Consider the following 12,662-nt stretch of genomic DNA (forward strand, 5'->3'; position numbering starts at 1 on the left):
TGGACGTGCAGGCTCCTCCAGTCGGTCAAGGCTGGATTTAAGGGCTTTCTTGTGAGCATCTACACTAAAAAAACCTTGTGAGACAAGTTTGAGCTACCATCCCTGGCTATAGGAATGCAGTAATAAATTTGAGTACTTCGTCTTATTCCTTACAAAATTCAGTCAGACGTGTGGCTTTACACCACTGTGGTGCATGGTTGAGTACAGACCTAGACTTTATGAATCCAGAAAGCCTGAAAGGATTCCACTGCATGTTCTCGGCAATATGTACTAACTCACCTGTCTTTGGAATGTATTTGCCTTCTTTGTTTGCTTGCACACTCTGCCTGCCAGTTTCCTATCATCAGGGATACAGGATGATCTCAGGGCAGTCATATGCCACATAATATGCTCCAAAATATTGCTAGTGTTCTCTCAGTTAACCATTGAAACCCTCAGACTGTGGAATCCTGGAGGCAGGAGGCAAGACTTGATTTAGTTTCTGAGGAGGAATATTTTCTTCCTTCAAGCCACATTTACCATTATGAGTGTTAGGAAGTCTCTGATGGTTAGATGTAATTTCCACTGGGAGAGATTTTGCTTATGAATTCTTCCTTAGAATTCAGAAACGGCTCAGATTTACCCAAATGACAGCCAGTTTCTCATTTTGCTTCTCAGGGGCCATAGAATCTTCCAACATTGAGGCCCTGTTAGAATCAAAGGATGCTTTGTAGAATCCTGAGCCGGGACCAGCATGTTACAGAGAGCAGAGAAGAACTGTGTGGCCCTAATGGGACAGATTTTCCCCTTTGAGGGCAAAATGATACTTACCGGTCAGTTGCTTAGAAGAGGGTTACTTCCAAAAGTCATCCATGATTAGAAGACTAAAAAGTACATGTAACCTCATACTTCACTTGTATGAAAAACAAAAGCTTTCCTCCTCTCCGCGTCCTGCAAGGTCATTCACCCTGTCTTATGCTGCCTGGAGCAATGGCTGGCACTTGCTGAGCATCCTGGAAGGACAGGGAGGGCAGCTCTCCCTCTAGTTCACGCTGAGTACCAACTTATGACGGGAGTACCTTTTATCAGTACACATCCAGACTTTACAAGGAAGAGGATTGGGTAATTTGGTAGTAAAAATAAGATAGAGAAGAACCCAAGAGCTGATGTAATTTCAGGTGTATAAATATAAATGGTATTTCAAAATGAAATCTGGAAGCCTCGGGGTTTATGGTTTTTGCAGATTAAACCCAGAGCACTCTATTATTCTGACTGACAACATATTGATGCTCTTAAGGTGATTTGGATTTTAATTTCAGGGCTATTCAGGGCATTTATGTTGAATTTCTGTTAACTACGGATTGAATACATTTGCCAGGCTGAAGAAGAACAGAGAGAAGCATCCACAAGTAGTTGGCACCATGGGGGGCTTTATAGTTCTCCCTCTGCATCCATTTAACTCCGCATTCTTGCTTCCTAACCTTCTCTAGTCTTTTAAGCCAATCGCGACCCCATGCAGGTTTGCTCAGGTCCAGGGGAGGGGAGCAAATCAGACGGGAACGCAGAAGCTTTTCACATGGGGACGGGCTCAAATGAGAAGAGCACACCAGGGCAGAAGCCTGAACACGGAGCAGACAGATTGTTTTAGCTCATATTGGGAGTGGGTGTGATGAACAGGAACAGCCTGCCTGCGCGTATCTGAAGCAGAGGCCAGCCCGTGCGCCTGAGAAGTGGTCACTTTCGGACAAAGAATAGCGAGTGTGACGCTAACATAGTGAAAAAGAAAGCATCCTTATTGTGACATGTCCTGTGAAGATATAAATGAGTTTGAACTCAATGGTCCATTAAAGGGTTCTAAGTGGGTCATGCAGGGATACTTGGGGATTACCCTTTGAGGTCTACAAAATTGAGAAACATCACTAGCATCTCCCTTGTTTCCACTCTCTGACTGACCGTTGAGTGAATACAAGATGACAGTCTCTGAGTTTTTACAGGAAGGTCTCCTGATGCTGAAATAAAAATCTATCACTGAACCCCACCCTGGGCCCCAAGGACAGGTAGTCTGAAATTTCAGCACAAGGTAAGCCAGGAGGAAGGAAGAAGACAGGCAACACTCGAGCAAAGCACGGCTCATAGGCAAGCCTCCAATCCGTCTTTGGGTACTACTTGCTGCAGAGTTCCTGTCTCAAAGTTAAGCCTGGTAACCCTGCAGATCAGGAAGGCTATCCAAAGTCAGAGGCAGCCCGGTAAAGCACTTTGTAGCGAAACAAAAGCAGCTTACCTCACTTAATCCATTTTATTTAGAGGAAAATTTGCATCCAAACTGATAATTTATGTGCCAAGCTTCAGCCTGATAAAAATAAAAACAGTCAAGTTCAAGTAATTCCATCCTGGAGATACAGGGTTTGTAATGGAAGCAGCACCATCACTGATTCCCAGTTGTAGGCAACTAGTGGGCACCACTCATTGAGGTCTAGTGGGCATTACGTATAGTTACTTGAAAATGCGGTTCTGGCAAAAAATAAATAAAATGCAATTTTGGCATTTAATTTTTCTTACTTGAAAATTCACGTAGGTAACCACCCACTAGGCATTCAACAGTAATCCTATGAAACAGGTGAAAAGAGGAAAATGGGAAGCCCGTTCTGACCAACCACTAACGTGCCGATGTAACTACATCCCCCCCAACATGTCCCTTGCTTCTCCACGGCATCTTGGGTTGAAAAGGTACATTCAGATCTCTCGGCTCTGTGCAAGGTGTGTTTGCTAGCAACCCAAAGTAGTTCGCATACCAAAGGTTACAGTATGTGTACAATTTTCCCCCCTCAGTTTTTAAGGAAAGTAATACTGCTGAAAAAGTCCAATTTTCTCTGCTGCTCCTTTGTTTGCTGTAAATAATGAGTGATTATGCAGACATGAAAGTCAATGGTGGCACAAGGTTCATTACCCTACTTTGCAGAGGGTGGCGAGGTCTGTTGACAGCAGGCTGCTGCAAGAGAGTTATTAAGGATGTGAAATCTCATTGGAATGTGTGCTTTCTATTTGAACAGATGACACCGTACATGAGTCAGCCGAGCCATCCCGCGGTGAGAACGCGGCACAAACACCAAGGATACCCAGCCGCCTTTTGGCAATCCTACTGTTCCTCCTGGCGATGCTTTTGACGTTATAGCACAGTCTCCTCCCGTCACCTGTCACAGAAAGCATCAGGGTCTTGGAACACCAGAGATCCACCTAACTGCTCATCCTAAGAAGGGACTGGTTATTGGTTTTTTGGCAGATGTCAGATTTTTGTTTTCTTTCTTTCAGCCTGAATTCTAAGCAACAACTTGGGGCCAGGACGGGCTAAAGTAGTTGCTGCTCCCCTGCCCGACCCCCGCCCCCAGCCCTTGCCCTTGACTTCTCTCATCCCTTCCAAATTAAATGGACTCCAGATGAAAACGCCAAATTGTCATAGCGACACCAGTGGTCGTCAGCGCCTGGGCACTCTCCTCTAAGAGCCCGCCCCCGTTAGCGTTCTGTGACAGCGGTGTATGGACAAGGAAGAATAGCGGCCGATGCGGCTAGTGGCGGCAAGGCCCGGGAGGGTTTCGCTCTCCCGTACAATATTTATGCTTCTCATTCAGGACTGTAAGATGATCGTGCAGGGCATCATGTCACCGTGTCGAGTCCAGAGGGGAGGTATTAAGACTAGATATAATATTACACCCTTTCCTCTAGGAGTATATAAATGAACAGGCTTCTAAAAGGTTGAGACACTGGTTTTTTGTTTGTTTTTGTTTTCTGGGTTTTTCTTTTGGTTTTGTTTTTTGGGGTTATTTTTTACGATAACTGTCTTAAAGCACTCTTGACAGCAAAACTTGTGCTCCACGAAAGAAGCCTTTTTTTCCAGAAAGCCGGTCGGGTGCGGGAATGCTAGCTAGCACAGAGCAAGGGTGAAAACAGAGAAAACTAGGTTTGGTGGGGGTGTGTACATGTGAGTGCCTCTAATTTTTTTTGGTGACTGGGCAATGCACACCAGATTTTTTTTTTTCCCTTGGAATACAGATCACCATGGTGCTACAATTTTTTTTTTTTTTTAAAGAAACTCAAAGAGGCATTTTTATGAATAAAGTGACCTTCCCCAAGGCTGACAAGCCAGGGTTGATGAGTGTATAATGGAATAGCTTTGGATACTCCTCTGGGGGACAGTATGTACCAAGGAAAGGAGGTCAGTGGCCAGAGGAGATGTGATTTGGCTTTGCTGGAGCGCCAGTGTGCTGTGGCCTTTCCCCTGACTCCCACCCTAGTACCCACGTTTTGCTCCACACTCCACAACTGCAGGGGCTCAGACACACACCCCTGTCACCAGGAGAGTCAGTCAGCACTACTTGGGAGGGCTAAAGGGAAATTTGGAATAAAAATTCCAAAGTTTGGAATAAAAAATTCAAGTGTTGATTTTTATATTCTTTCCCTTTCTGACACAGCCTGAAGCGTAGGGGGAACATGTGTTTATCTGTGGGAGATAAACAAGATGGAGTCCCAAAGACTTTAACAAAATATTTTTTTAAAAATCCACTAGAATAGAAAATACATTATTTAGATATACTTTATGCTGAGAGTGAGTATATATGCTTGTCCTATTTAAACTTGTGAGAAAAAAAGTGGTATCCCTTGATACATTTAGAAATATAGGGGGCTATCTTGTTTCATTGTGGGGGTGGGGCAGAAGGAGAATAAATGCAAGATGACCCTGTTTGAGGAATCTTACCATGGCCAACAAGGGCCATTTCCAGTTGATTACCAGGAAATACAAGCCTGGGGGGGGGGGGGTTACTACTGGTGAGGCTGTCACAAATTTTGAAGTCCAAAAGCTGAGACAGGGAAAAGTGTCAGACCAATGGAAAAGAACTCTAGCCTTTTTACTATTGCACGACATGTCAATAGGAACTATGCCTTTCAGAACAGAACGAAAAATAAATGCAATGATTATGTAATATATGAAAAATTGGAAGCATTCCAGCAAAATAAGGCTTTTTTAAAAATAGATATATTTGGTTTTTTTTTTTTAATGCCTATATGAAAAAAGAGAGGGGTCATATTATGGACAGACTTCATGAATGGGAATTTGCTACGAATTTGAGTAGTTCCGAATTAGAAAAATGTGTGAATGAAAGGCAGCTGTAAAGGTACTTGCACCCTGGAGAGTTGTACACATGCTGAAATGTAATCTGGGCTTACCTGATCCACTTGGAATGGATGTCACTGCTGGGTCTCTTCACACATGGAACCACAGGAGTGGGGTTGCCGGCCTCACAGACACGATCAGTCCTCCTCCCCCAGACATCAGGAGCTTCTCTGGAGTGGCAGAGTCTTGTCACAGAAGGCAGCCACCAAAGTTCACAGCATTGGATTCTTTTTTCCTTTAACTCTTTATATGCTCAGTACTCTCGGTAATATCCAGTAACACTTCTTTTTATTAATAGTTACAGGCTTGTTGGTCCAGTGGGATCTGCGTGGGGGTGGGGGGAGGACACCTGCTAAAATGGATCGATAGAACCAAAATAATACTGCATGTCTAGAACCACAAGGAAATCCAACGATCCTGCAATGACTCCAGGTAGTCATAACTACATTAGCAGTGCCGATTTCACTTTACCGATGGTGACTTGTGTGGTTTTGCTAGCATCTGTCTCTGACAAATGATAAAATAATTACTCATGGCCCTCTCCACCACTGTCTTTCATTTTTCACAGTGAAATTAGACCCCTTTACTTCATTATGCCACTACAAATTAAGTTAAAAAAAAAAAAAAGCAAGACTACCCACACCAGTAGACAGTGTGCTTCTCTACCTTTAAGTGATATAATTGTAGGTAATGCTTGCCGTGGAGTTTCCAAGAAAATGATTGGTATCAGACAGTTTTCATCTTGTCCAGAAAGTGCTGGTGGCCTTTTATGGTGGTGTTACAACCCTCTGGGGGCTTAGGAGGATGTCAATGCAATTTTGTAGCAGCTTTTAATTTAAAAAGAAAAAAAACAAAACAAAACTCAAAAGTCTGAAGGGCAGCCTTAGCTGCCTCTCAGCCCCAGTAAGTCAAACCCCAGCGACCTTTGCCCCTGGTTGCCAAGGGCTTTGCAACATGAAGCAGGGAAATAAGGATCTGTCTGTTTAGTGGATACCGTGTATCCTTTAATAGGACCAGGTAACAGCTCGTGTTAGTTTAGACTATTGTTTTGTACTGTACTTTCTTGGGTGGCAGAGGAAAGAAAAAGTAAAACATTAAAAAAAAAAAAAAAAAAACCTGCGTTCTTTAAATTCTGTATTATTAGCGACCTCTGTTGTATATAGTGTTTGATAATAAAGTATTAATTTGATTCTTATGTCTTTTGTAAGTGAGAACAACAGTCTTTCAGGATACAAAACATGCATTGAGGCTTTGAAACATCCACTGTATACTTAGCTGAGAAGAGTCACAAATGGCTGAGACACTGCTCCATACAGGACTCATGTGCGGTCATCGCCCTCCCAGTCGTAAGACTCCACCATCTTGGGACCTGGAACAACATGATTTTTTTGATCCATATTTTATCCTCAATGTTTTCAAGGTCTGATGCTGGAGCCCTGTGGTGTTTTTTCTCCCCCGGCATGTTGGTTTAAGAAGGTTTAGGGAATTTGGTAACAGAATTCTGTACTTTGGTTTGTTTTTCTGTTTGTGGTGGTTTTCATAGACGGTTTCATTTTTTCCTCAGGAAGAGTTGCCAGTATCATGCGTGGCCCAAGCAGGGGAAAGGTTTCAAGCCAGTCCATTTAGGAAGGTTAAATGGGGGCTGTTTCCCTCTGCCATTGTGAAAGGAAGAGTTGCACAGTACCTGTGGATTTTCAGGGACTTTGTTTTTCTCTGGTGCCTTAGCAACGGCAGCAGCCATTTTTAGTAGTTTACCCAAAATTAATTAAACCATTTAAACTCCCCTCCATTCATTGCTCTCAGAGCTGTGGTCAGTCGTTTTTCTTTTGAAAACCACCTCCACCAACACCCCCGTTTGCCTACCACCCCCCTTTTATTTCTTATGTTTTTTATTTTATTTTTTGTCTCTTGCCTTCCTCCCACGTTTTATCTTCCCTCAGAACCGTGAAGGGGCAGGTCTGTCTCTGGTTTGGCATCACTGAGTTTTTCCCATGCATTTGCCCAAGAGCTGCTCGGATGTAAGACAAATCTCCCTACAATGGGCTTGCTCCCATTGTCTGTACAGTTTAATAGATGCTGGCATGTTGGAGGTTACCCATGAGTCAAAATCCGCTTTCCATGCTACTCTTGACACCCCATTGAAGCCACTCATTGTGTGTGCGTCTGGGTGTGAAGTCCAGCTCCGTGTGGTCCCGTGCTTGTACTGCCCTGCTTTGCAGTTCCTTTGCACTTACTCATCGAGTGCTGTTTTGAAATGCTGACATTATATAAACGTTAAAAAAAAATGTAAAAAAAAAAAAAAACCCACACACAAACCAACCCATACAATCTGTATTTGTATATACACGTGTCCGTACAAGTATACCTAAATAAAAATTAAAGATTTTCATCATTTTAATTGGAGCCCTCCTTCTACTTCTTTGTTCCTTGAATGACGCCTTTATTTCAGGGGCTATTTACACTCTGATTTTTCAAAATCTTTGTGGATAGAGAAGATAATATACATACAAGAGAAGGCCCGAGACAAGCTCAAAGAATGCAGGGTTAGAAAACGGCCCAGTATCTAGGCACATTCCAGTTATTCTGATGAGAAAATAGATTCAAGCCCTGTCTTTGTATTTGAGCCTTAAAACAGGCACTATGGCAAGCCCTGCATCCTAAAACCACTTAAATCCAAGAGCTACGTACAAAATTATGTTCTTTCACTTTGTGTAGTTTTTCACCCCATCCAAAGACAAAATAAGCATTTTTCCAACAAACATCCCATATTTCAGAGAGAAATAATGACAGTAGTAACCATCACTTCAGTACAACACTGAAGTTCAGTACTCACTATCAAGGAAGACTTAACTTACTAGTGTGTAACCTTGGGCAAGTCACACAGTATCTTTGGGACTTTATTTCCCTATCACTAAATAATAGAGTCATTGAAGCGATTTGGTTTTCTGAATATTGCCCTTGCTGGGTGCCACAAAGCCCATTTGGCAGCTGAGTCATGTGAGTTTTTGTCTTTGATGATGACATTACTATAAGTATAATTCGAAAATCTGTAGAGGGGGAAAGCATCAAATATCTGACATAATAGACACCTAATGCATTTCAAGACGTGGCTTTAATTATACCATGTTAACATTAAACTCATTGAAAGCTTTCTATTATACTTAATTATTTGACAGGGCACTAAACACTAATTATAACTTACTGTAACCTATTTTTGCTAATGAGGAATGACAGCTTTACAGAATGAGGAACAACTCATATTAAAAAACAAAGAAAAGAAAAAGGTGTGCTGGACTATCTACGTGATATTTTCAAACCAGAACAGCATTACGTGCTCATTATCATCTTCACCTTCATCATCAAAAGCATTTAAGTGATCATGACATTGTGCTGAGTGCTGTGCAGAATGAAGTTAATGTTTACAATCCGTACTTTCAAAGTTTACAGAAGGCAGACATTATGTGTAAGCATAACATAGTAACTATTTATAGAGGAAATCTAAAATTCAAACATTTATATTATGCATAAGTAAGAGGGGATTGGGATTTTAAGATTAAGAAGCTTAGAGTGAAAGTAAATCATCTCTACAAATAGTCAAAATGGGGTTAGGAGCTACTTACAAAACGAAAAAAACTTGGTGAGCTAAAAACTACTGTGGGCTTTAAGAGAGTGGTGAAGCACGCGGAGTAAGTTTTCGTAGTAGCTAAAAAGTGACTGTGGGAATAAGAAAACATAAGACAACATGTGAGTGTCACTGAAGCAAATTATGAAGATACTAGTCCAGAGAAATCATCTTAGTGCCCTAAAGGAGGAGGGGAAGTGATGAAAAGATGACAATTTCAGATTCTGCCTTAAACAATACTCTTGCTGCTCTCCTGAACCTGAGACCGTACCTACACCAGACTGTGAGGTGTCTAGGACCTCAGCGAAAGGGTAGGCTACCTAACACTCAGCTGAGAGGACAGGGATGAAGTGCAGAACACGCAACACTGGGGACGAACACAAGTTCAAGGTGGCTATGAATCCCTGAGGAAGAGAACGCCTCCCCGCAGACAGTGCTGCACACTCCAACGGGAGAGCAGGCTGGACCCGAAGTGGGACGATGAGCAGTGTTGCAGGAACCACACTATTTGTTAGGCAACAAAGTATTTAGAATACTTGAGTCATTGAACGTGCGATATAAAAAATCATAGGGTGAATTTGAGTGAATAAAACACACCTATTTGAATCTCTTATCTCAGTGATAATGATTGGAATCACCTCTCTTACTATGGGAATGTATAAAATGTAGGTATCATAAAAATTTTCGAGGTGATTTTGATGGATTGTTCACTGATTGTTGTAATAGCCTCTTAGAAATTGTTTGCAAAACATTTTCTTAGAGATCGTTTGCAAAGCCTGCTTTCATATTCTGCCGATGACAGAAGCATTCTTTAGGAAAGCACTGGCAAAAATGCTGTGAAAAGCATTATGATTTTTACATAGTCCCTCTGGAAAAAGAAGTGCTTTCAAAAATGATTATAAATAACTAATCAGGCCAATATCCTCCATCAGTTTGTAGTTTGAAACATTCAGCTATGTTAAGTCCAATCATTCAGTGGTTAAATATATACGTGTGCCTATTTTTTTTTTTTATTCTTTTAATTTTTTTAAAGTAAGCTCTATGCCCACTGTGGGTCTCAAACTCACAACCCTCAAATCAAGAGTCATATGTTCTACCAAATGAGCCAGCCAGGTGCCCCTCTGTGTGCCTATTAAAATGGAGTTGTAACTGCAGATAGACCCTGTGAGCAGGAAATTTGCAATAATTGTGTTTCTTTCTTTACACAGATGATAAATGGATGCACAAGCTGAAAGAAAGAGAAAGAAAGAAAAAAAAGAGAGAAAAAGAGAGAGAGAGAAAAAAAGAAAAGAAAAAAAAGAAAAGGGGGGGGGGGAGAGAAAGCAAGCAAGCAGGCAGGGAATCACATTGCCAAAGGAATAGGTTAAGGACATCACCAAGGGCTCCTTTGCTTTGAGGGAAGGGTGGTTAGCCAAACTATGCTTTTAAAAAAGGAAAAATATACATATAGCATCTGAGTAAACAAAGGGGGCTTGCAAATTCTAGTTGTAAGCAAGTCTTCTCCCTTCCTCTCCTTCCCAAAAGGAACACAGCTTCTAAGCCCTTCTCATATAGAATTTCTGGAGATCCCCTTAGAAGTAGGTAGAAGAGAAGGGTCTAAAGGCCTCAGGTTCAGCATATCCTAATGCAACGACTCTTTTGACAATTTCCATCAAAGACTATCACACTCTCCTCCCAAGAACTTCAGTACATGCTGAGAGTAAAACACAATTTCACTACTTTTTATTAAAAACCATCCCCAGCTCCATTCCAAGTGTCCCGTGAGTTCTGCCATCTTCCACCCAGCAATGATATTAGTTAGGGTCCACCTTGAGGCAACGTCAACAGGTTAGTCCACCCACCTCCTTTCAGTTCCTCTTCTTGTGGTCTACTTTTTGACTCAGTTTAATTCCTAACTGTGAGGAATTAATGTTTTCTGCAACATTAATTAAAGAAACCTTTTAAGCAACACAACCCATATCATAACAGTCTGCGATAAGGATGCCAACACCAGAGCTGTAGTCAGGACATGGAAGGACTGGAGAGTTTGGGGTCCAAGTACTACCTCACTGATGCTATCAGTCAGGCTTAATTCATAAGAATCCAGTCTAGTGGGCCTCTCTCTGAGTCAACAACATGTTTGGAAATACCCTGGATTTTAGTCATGATGATTCAAGCAAGAACTTCATGTCACTGGGTAACACATGGATGCTTGTCAATCTTGACAAGAACACAAAGAGAGGGACCAAAACATAACAACAACAACAAAAATCTCTTAGAGTGATTACAATGGGAAAATAGAACAAAACATTTCTGCATGCTGTTTTGTTCAGAAGTACCAGGTGCTCGCACAAACTGCACAGAACATTTGAGACGTAGATAGCCAACAGCACTTTCTTTCCTTCACAGCCAAGAGACAAGACGCTAAAATGAGAAAGAACATGTTTTTTCCTACAACCATCTTAGAAAATGCATTTCATCAACAGCCTAATATCCTCTCCTTTGTGTGTTCAAAGCTTGTTCTTTTGGACCAAAAAATAAACAAACAAAAAACCGATCTGTGTAGCACGGAATGTGGAACACGTAACTCCTCTGAAATTTGTGCTTTGCTTTACTAGATCTGGACACATTTTTCGCAGTAGACAGAACAAGAAGAACTGTGTCTTTTTTTATTTTTTCCTAAAGACAGTGTGCCAGCCAGAAAGCTGACTCCATTTATTTTTCCTGCAGGGAGCCAGCATGTTCCTTCTCCTGGAAGATGCAGGTACTTAAAATAGTAATAGGCTTTGTGGTTTATCGAGAGTATTTCATCCCAAGATCTCACAGGCATAAAGAATAAAACATAAACTAATGGCTCTTTCCAACAAGCTTGGGAAGACTTAAATGGAAAGGAGGATTGTCATCATTCTTCCCTGGAGAAACAGAGAAGAAAGCAACTTAACTCAGGTAGCCCAGGAAAAGAACCAAAGCCAAGTTGATCCGAGATTTGGACAGGGGCCTCCAATCTGTTTCTCTTCATTCCTAAGAACTTGAATTAAGAGCTCCAGCTGCAGGAAAACAAATGATGAATTTATCCCTTTCTTAAGTTTCAAATGCAGTGTAGTTGGGAGAGGGGCACTGGGCAACTTCCCCAATTTTTGTCTGTGAGTCAATGGTTTTATTATAAAATATAACTTTCATTCTGTATACAAACTTATCTAAAAATTTAGGTAGAATTTAAGAGAAGAATAGTTTGTATTGGCAGTTCTCTCAGTTTTCTCCTCCCCCCCCCCACTCACACTCTTACATGTTTTCTAATGTGATGGATTCACAGCATTTTTTTTTTCTTGGCGTTGCCTACGCTCAGCAGTGTGATACTTGAAAGGACACTGAGGGTCACTTCAGATACACTTAAACATCAGTCTGATTAATATCTAAAGTGATAGGGCAAAAACGTGGTGGTTACAAGAAATCCAGCTAAGGGATGGCCAGCCAGGCCCCGTGGTGTTCACAGATGTGACTACAGTGTTGAGAATTTCCTAGAGCCCCATCTGTCAACAAAAAATATCTACACTGGTGGGCATTCTGAATCCTTGGTGTCTCTTCCTTGACTCAGTTGACTTTGCCACCCAGCGAGTTCCCCAATGTTCGAGGACCGGGCATCACTACACAAGTGTTTGGGCCCCAACCTTTCCTGATCGGTGTAGATGGCTAAGTGTGAGGGTGCAGACTCTGAGCACTGGAACACAGGGATCTGTACCTTCAAAGGGCTGGCCAGTCTGAGCAAAAGGAGCCACAGAGACGACAAAAATTCATGCAGGTTTGGGGCTTCCTTAAACTCCCTCCATAGGTTTACCCTAGGCTGGACGCTGCTGCAAATTACAAACCCTCAATTTACTTCTACTTCAGATTTTGAGGTTACCACAAATTAGAGTG

General features: G+C 41.8%; 1 protein-coding gene across 2 annotated transcripts in view; it reads left to right on the forward strand.

Annotated features, from left to right (window-relative positions):
- Nucleotides 1-7,544, forward strand: part of EFNA5 (ephrin A5) — a 271,095-nt gene extending 263,551 nt beyond the window's left edge. For both annotated transcript variants that reach the window (XM_045808277.2, XM_045808276.2), the window contains one exon: nucleotides 3,030-7,544. In XM_045808277.2, the coding sequence (XP_045664233.1) occupies nucleotides 3,030-3,151 (122 nt within the window). In that variant the 3' untranslated portion in view covers nucleotides 3,152-7,544. The remainder of the gene's footprint in view (nucleotides 1-3,029) is intronic.
- The last annotated feature ends 5,118 nt before the right edge of the window (nucleotides 7,545-12,662 follow it).

Source organism: Ursus americanus, chromosome 5, assembly GCF_024610735.1.
Source record: "Ursus americanus isolate L20-20 chromosome 5, mUrsAme1.1.p, whole genome shotgun sequence".
In the NCBI taxonomy this organism is placed as follows: Eukaryota; Metazoa; Chordata; class Mammalia; order Carnivora; family Ursidae; genus Ursus; species Ursus americanus.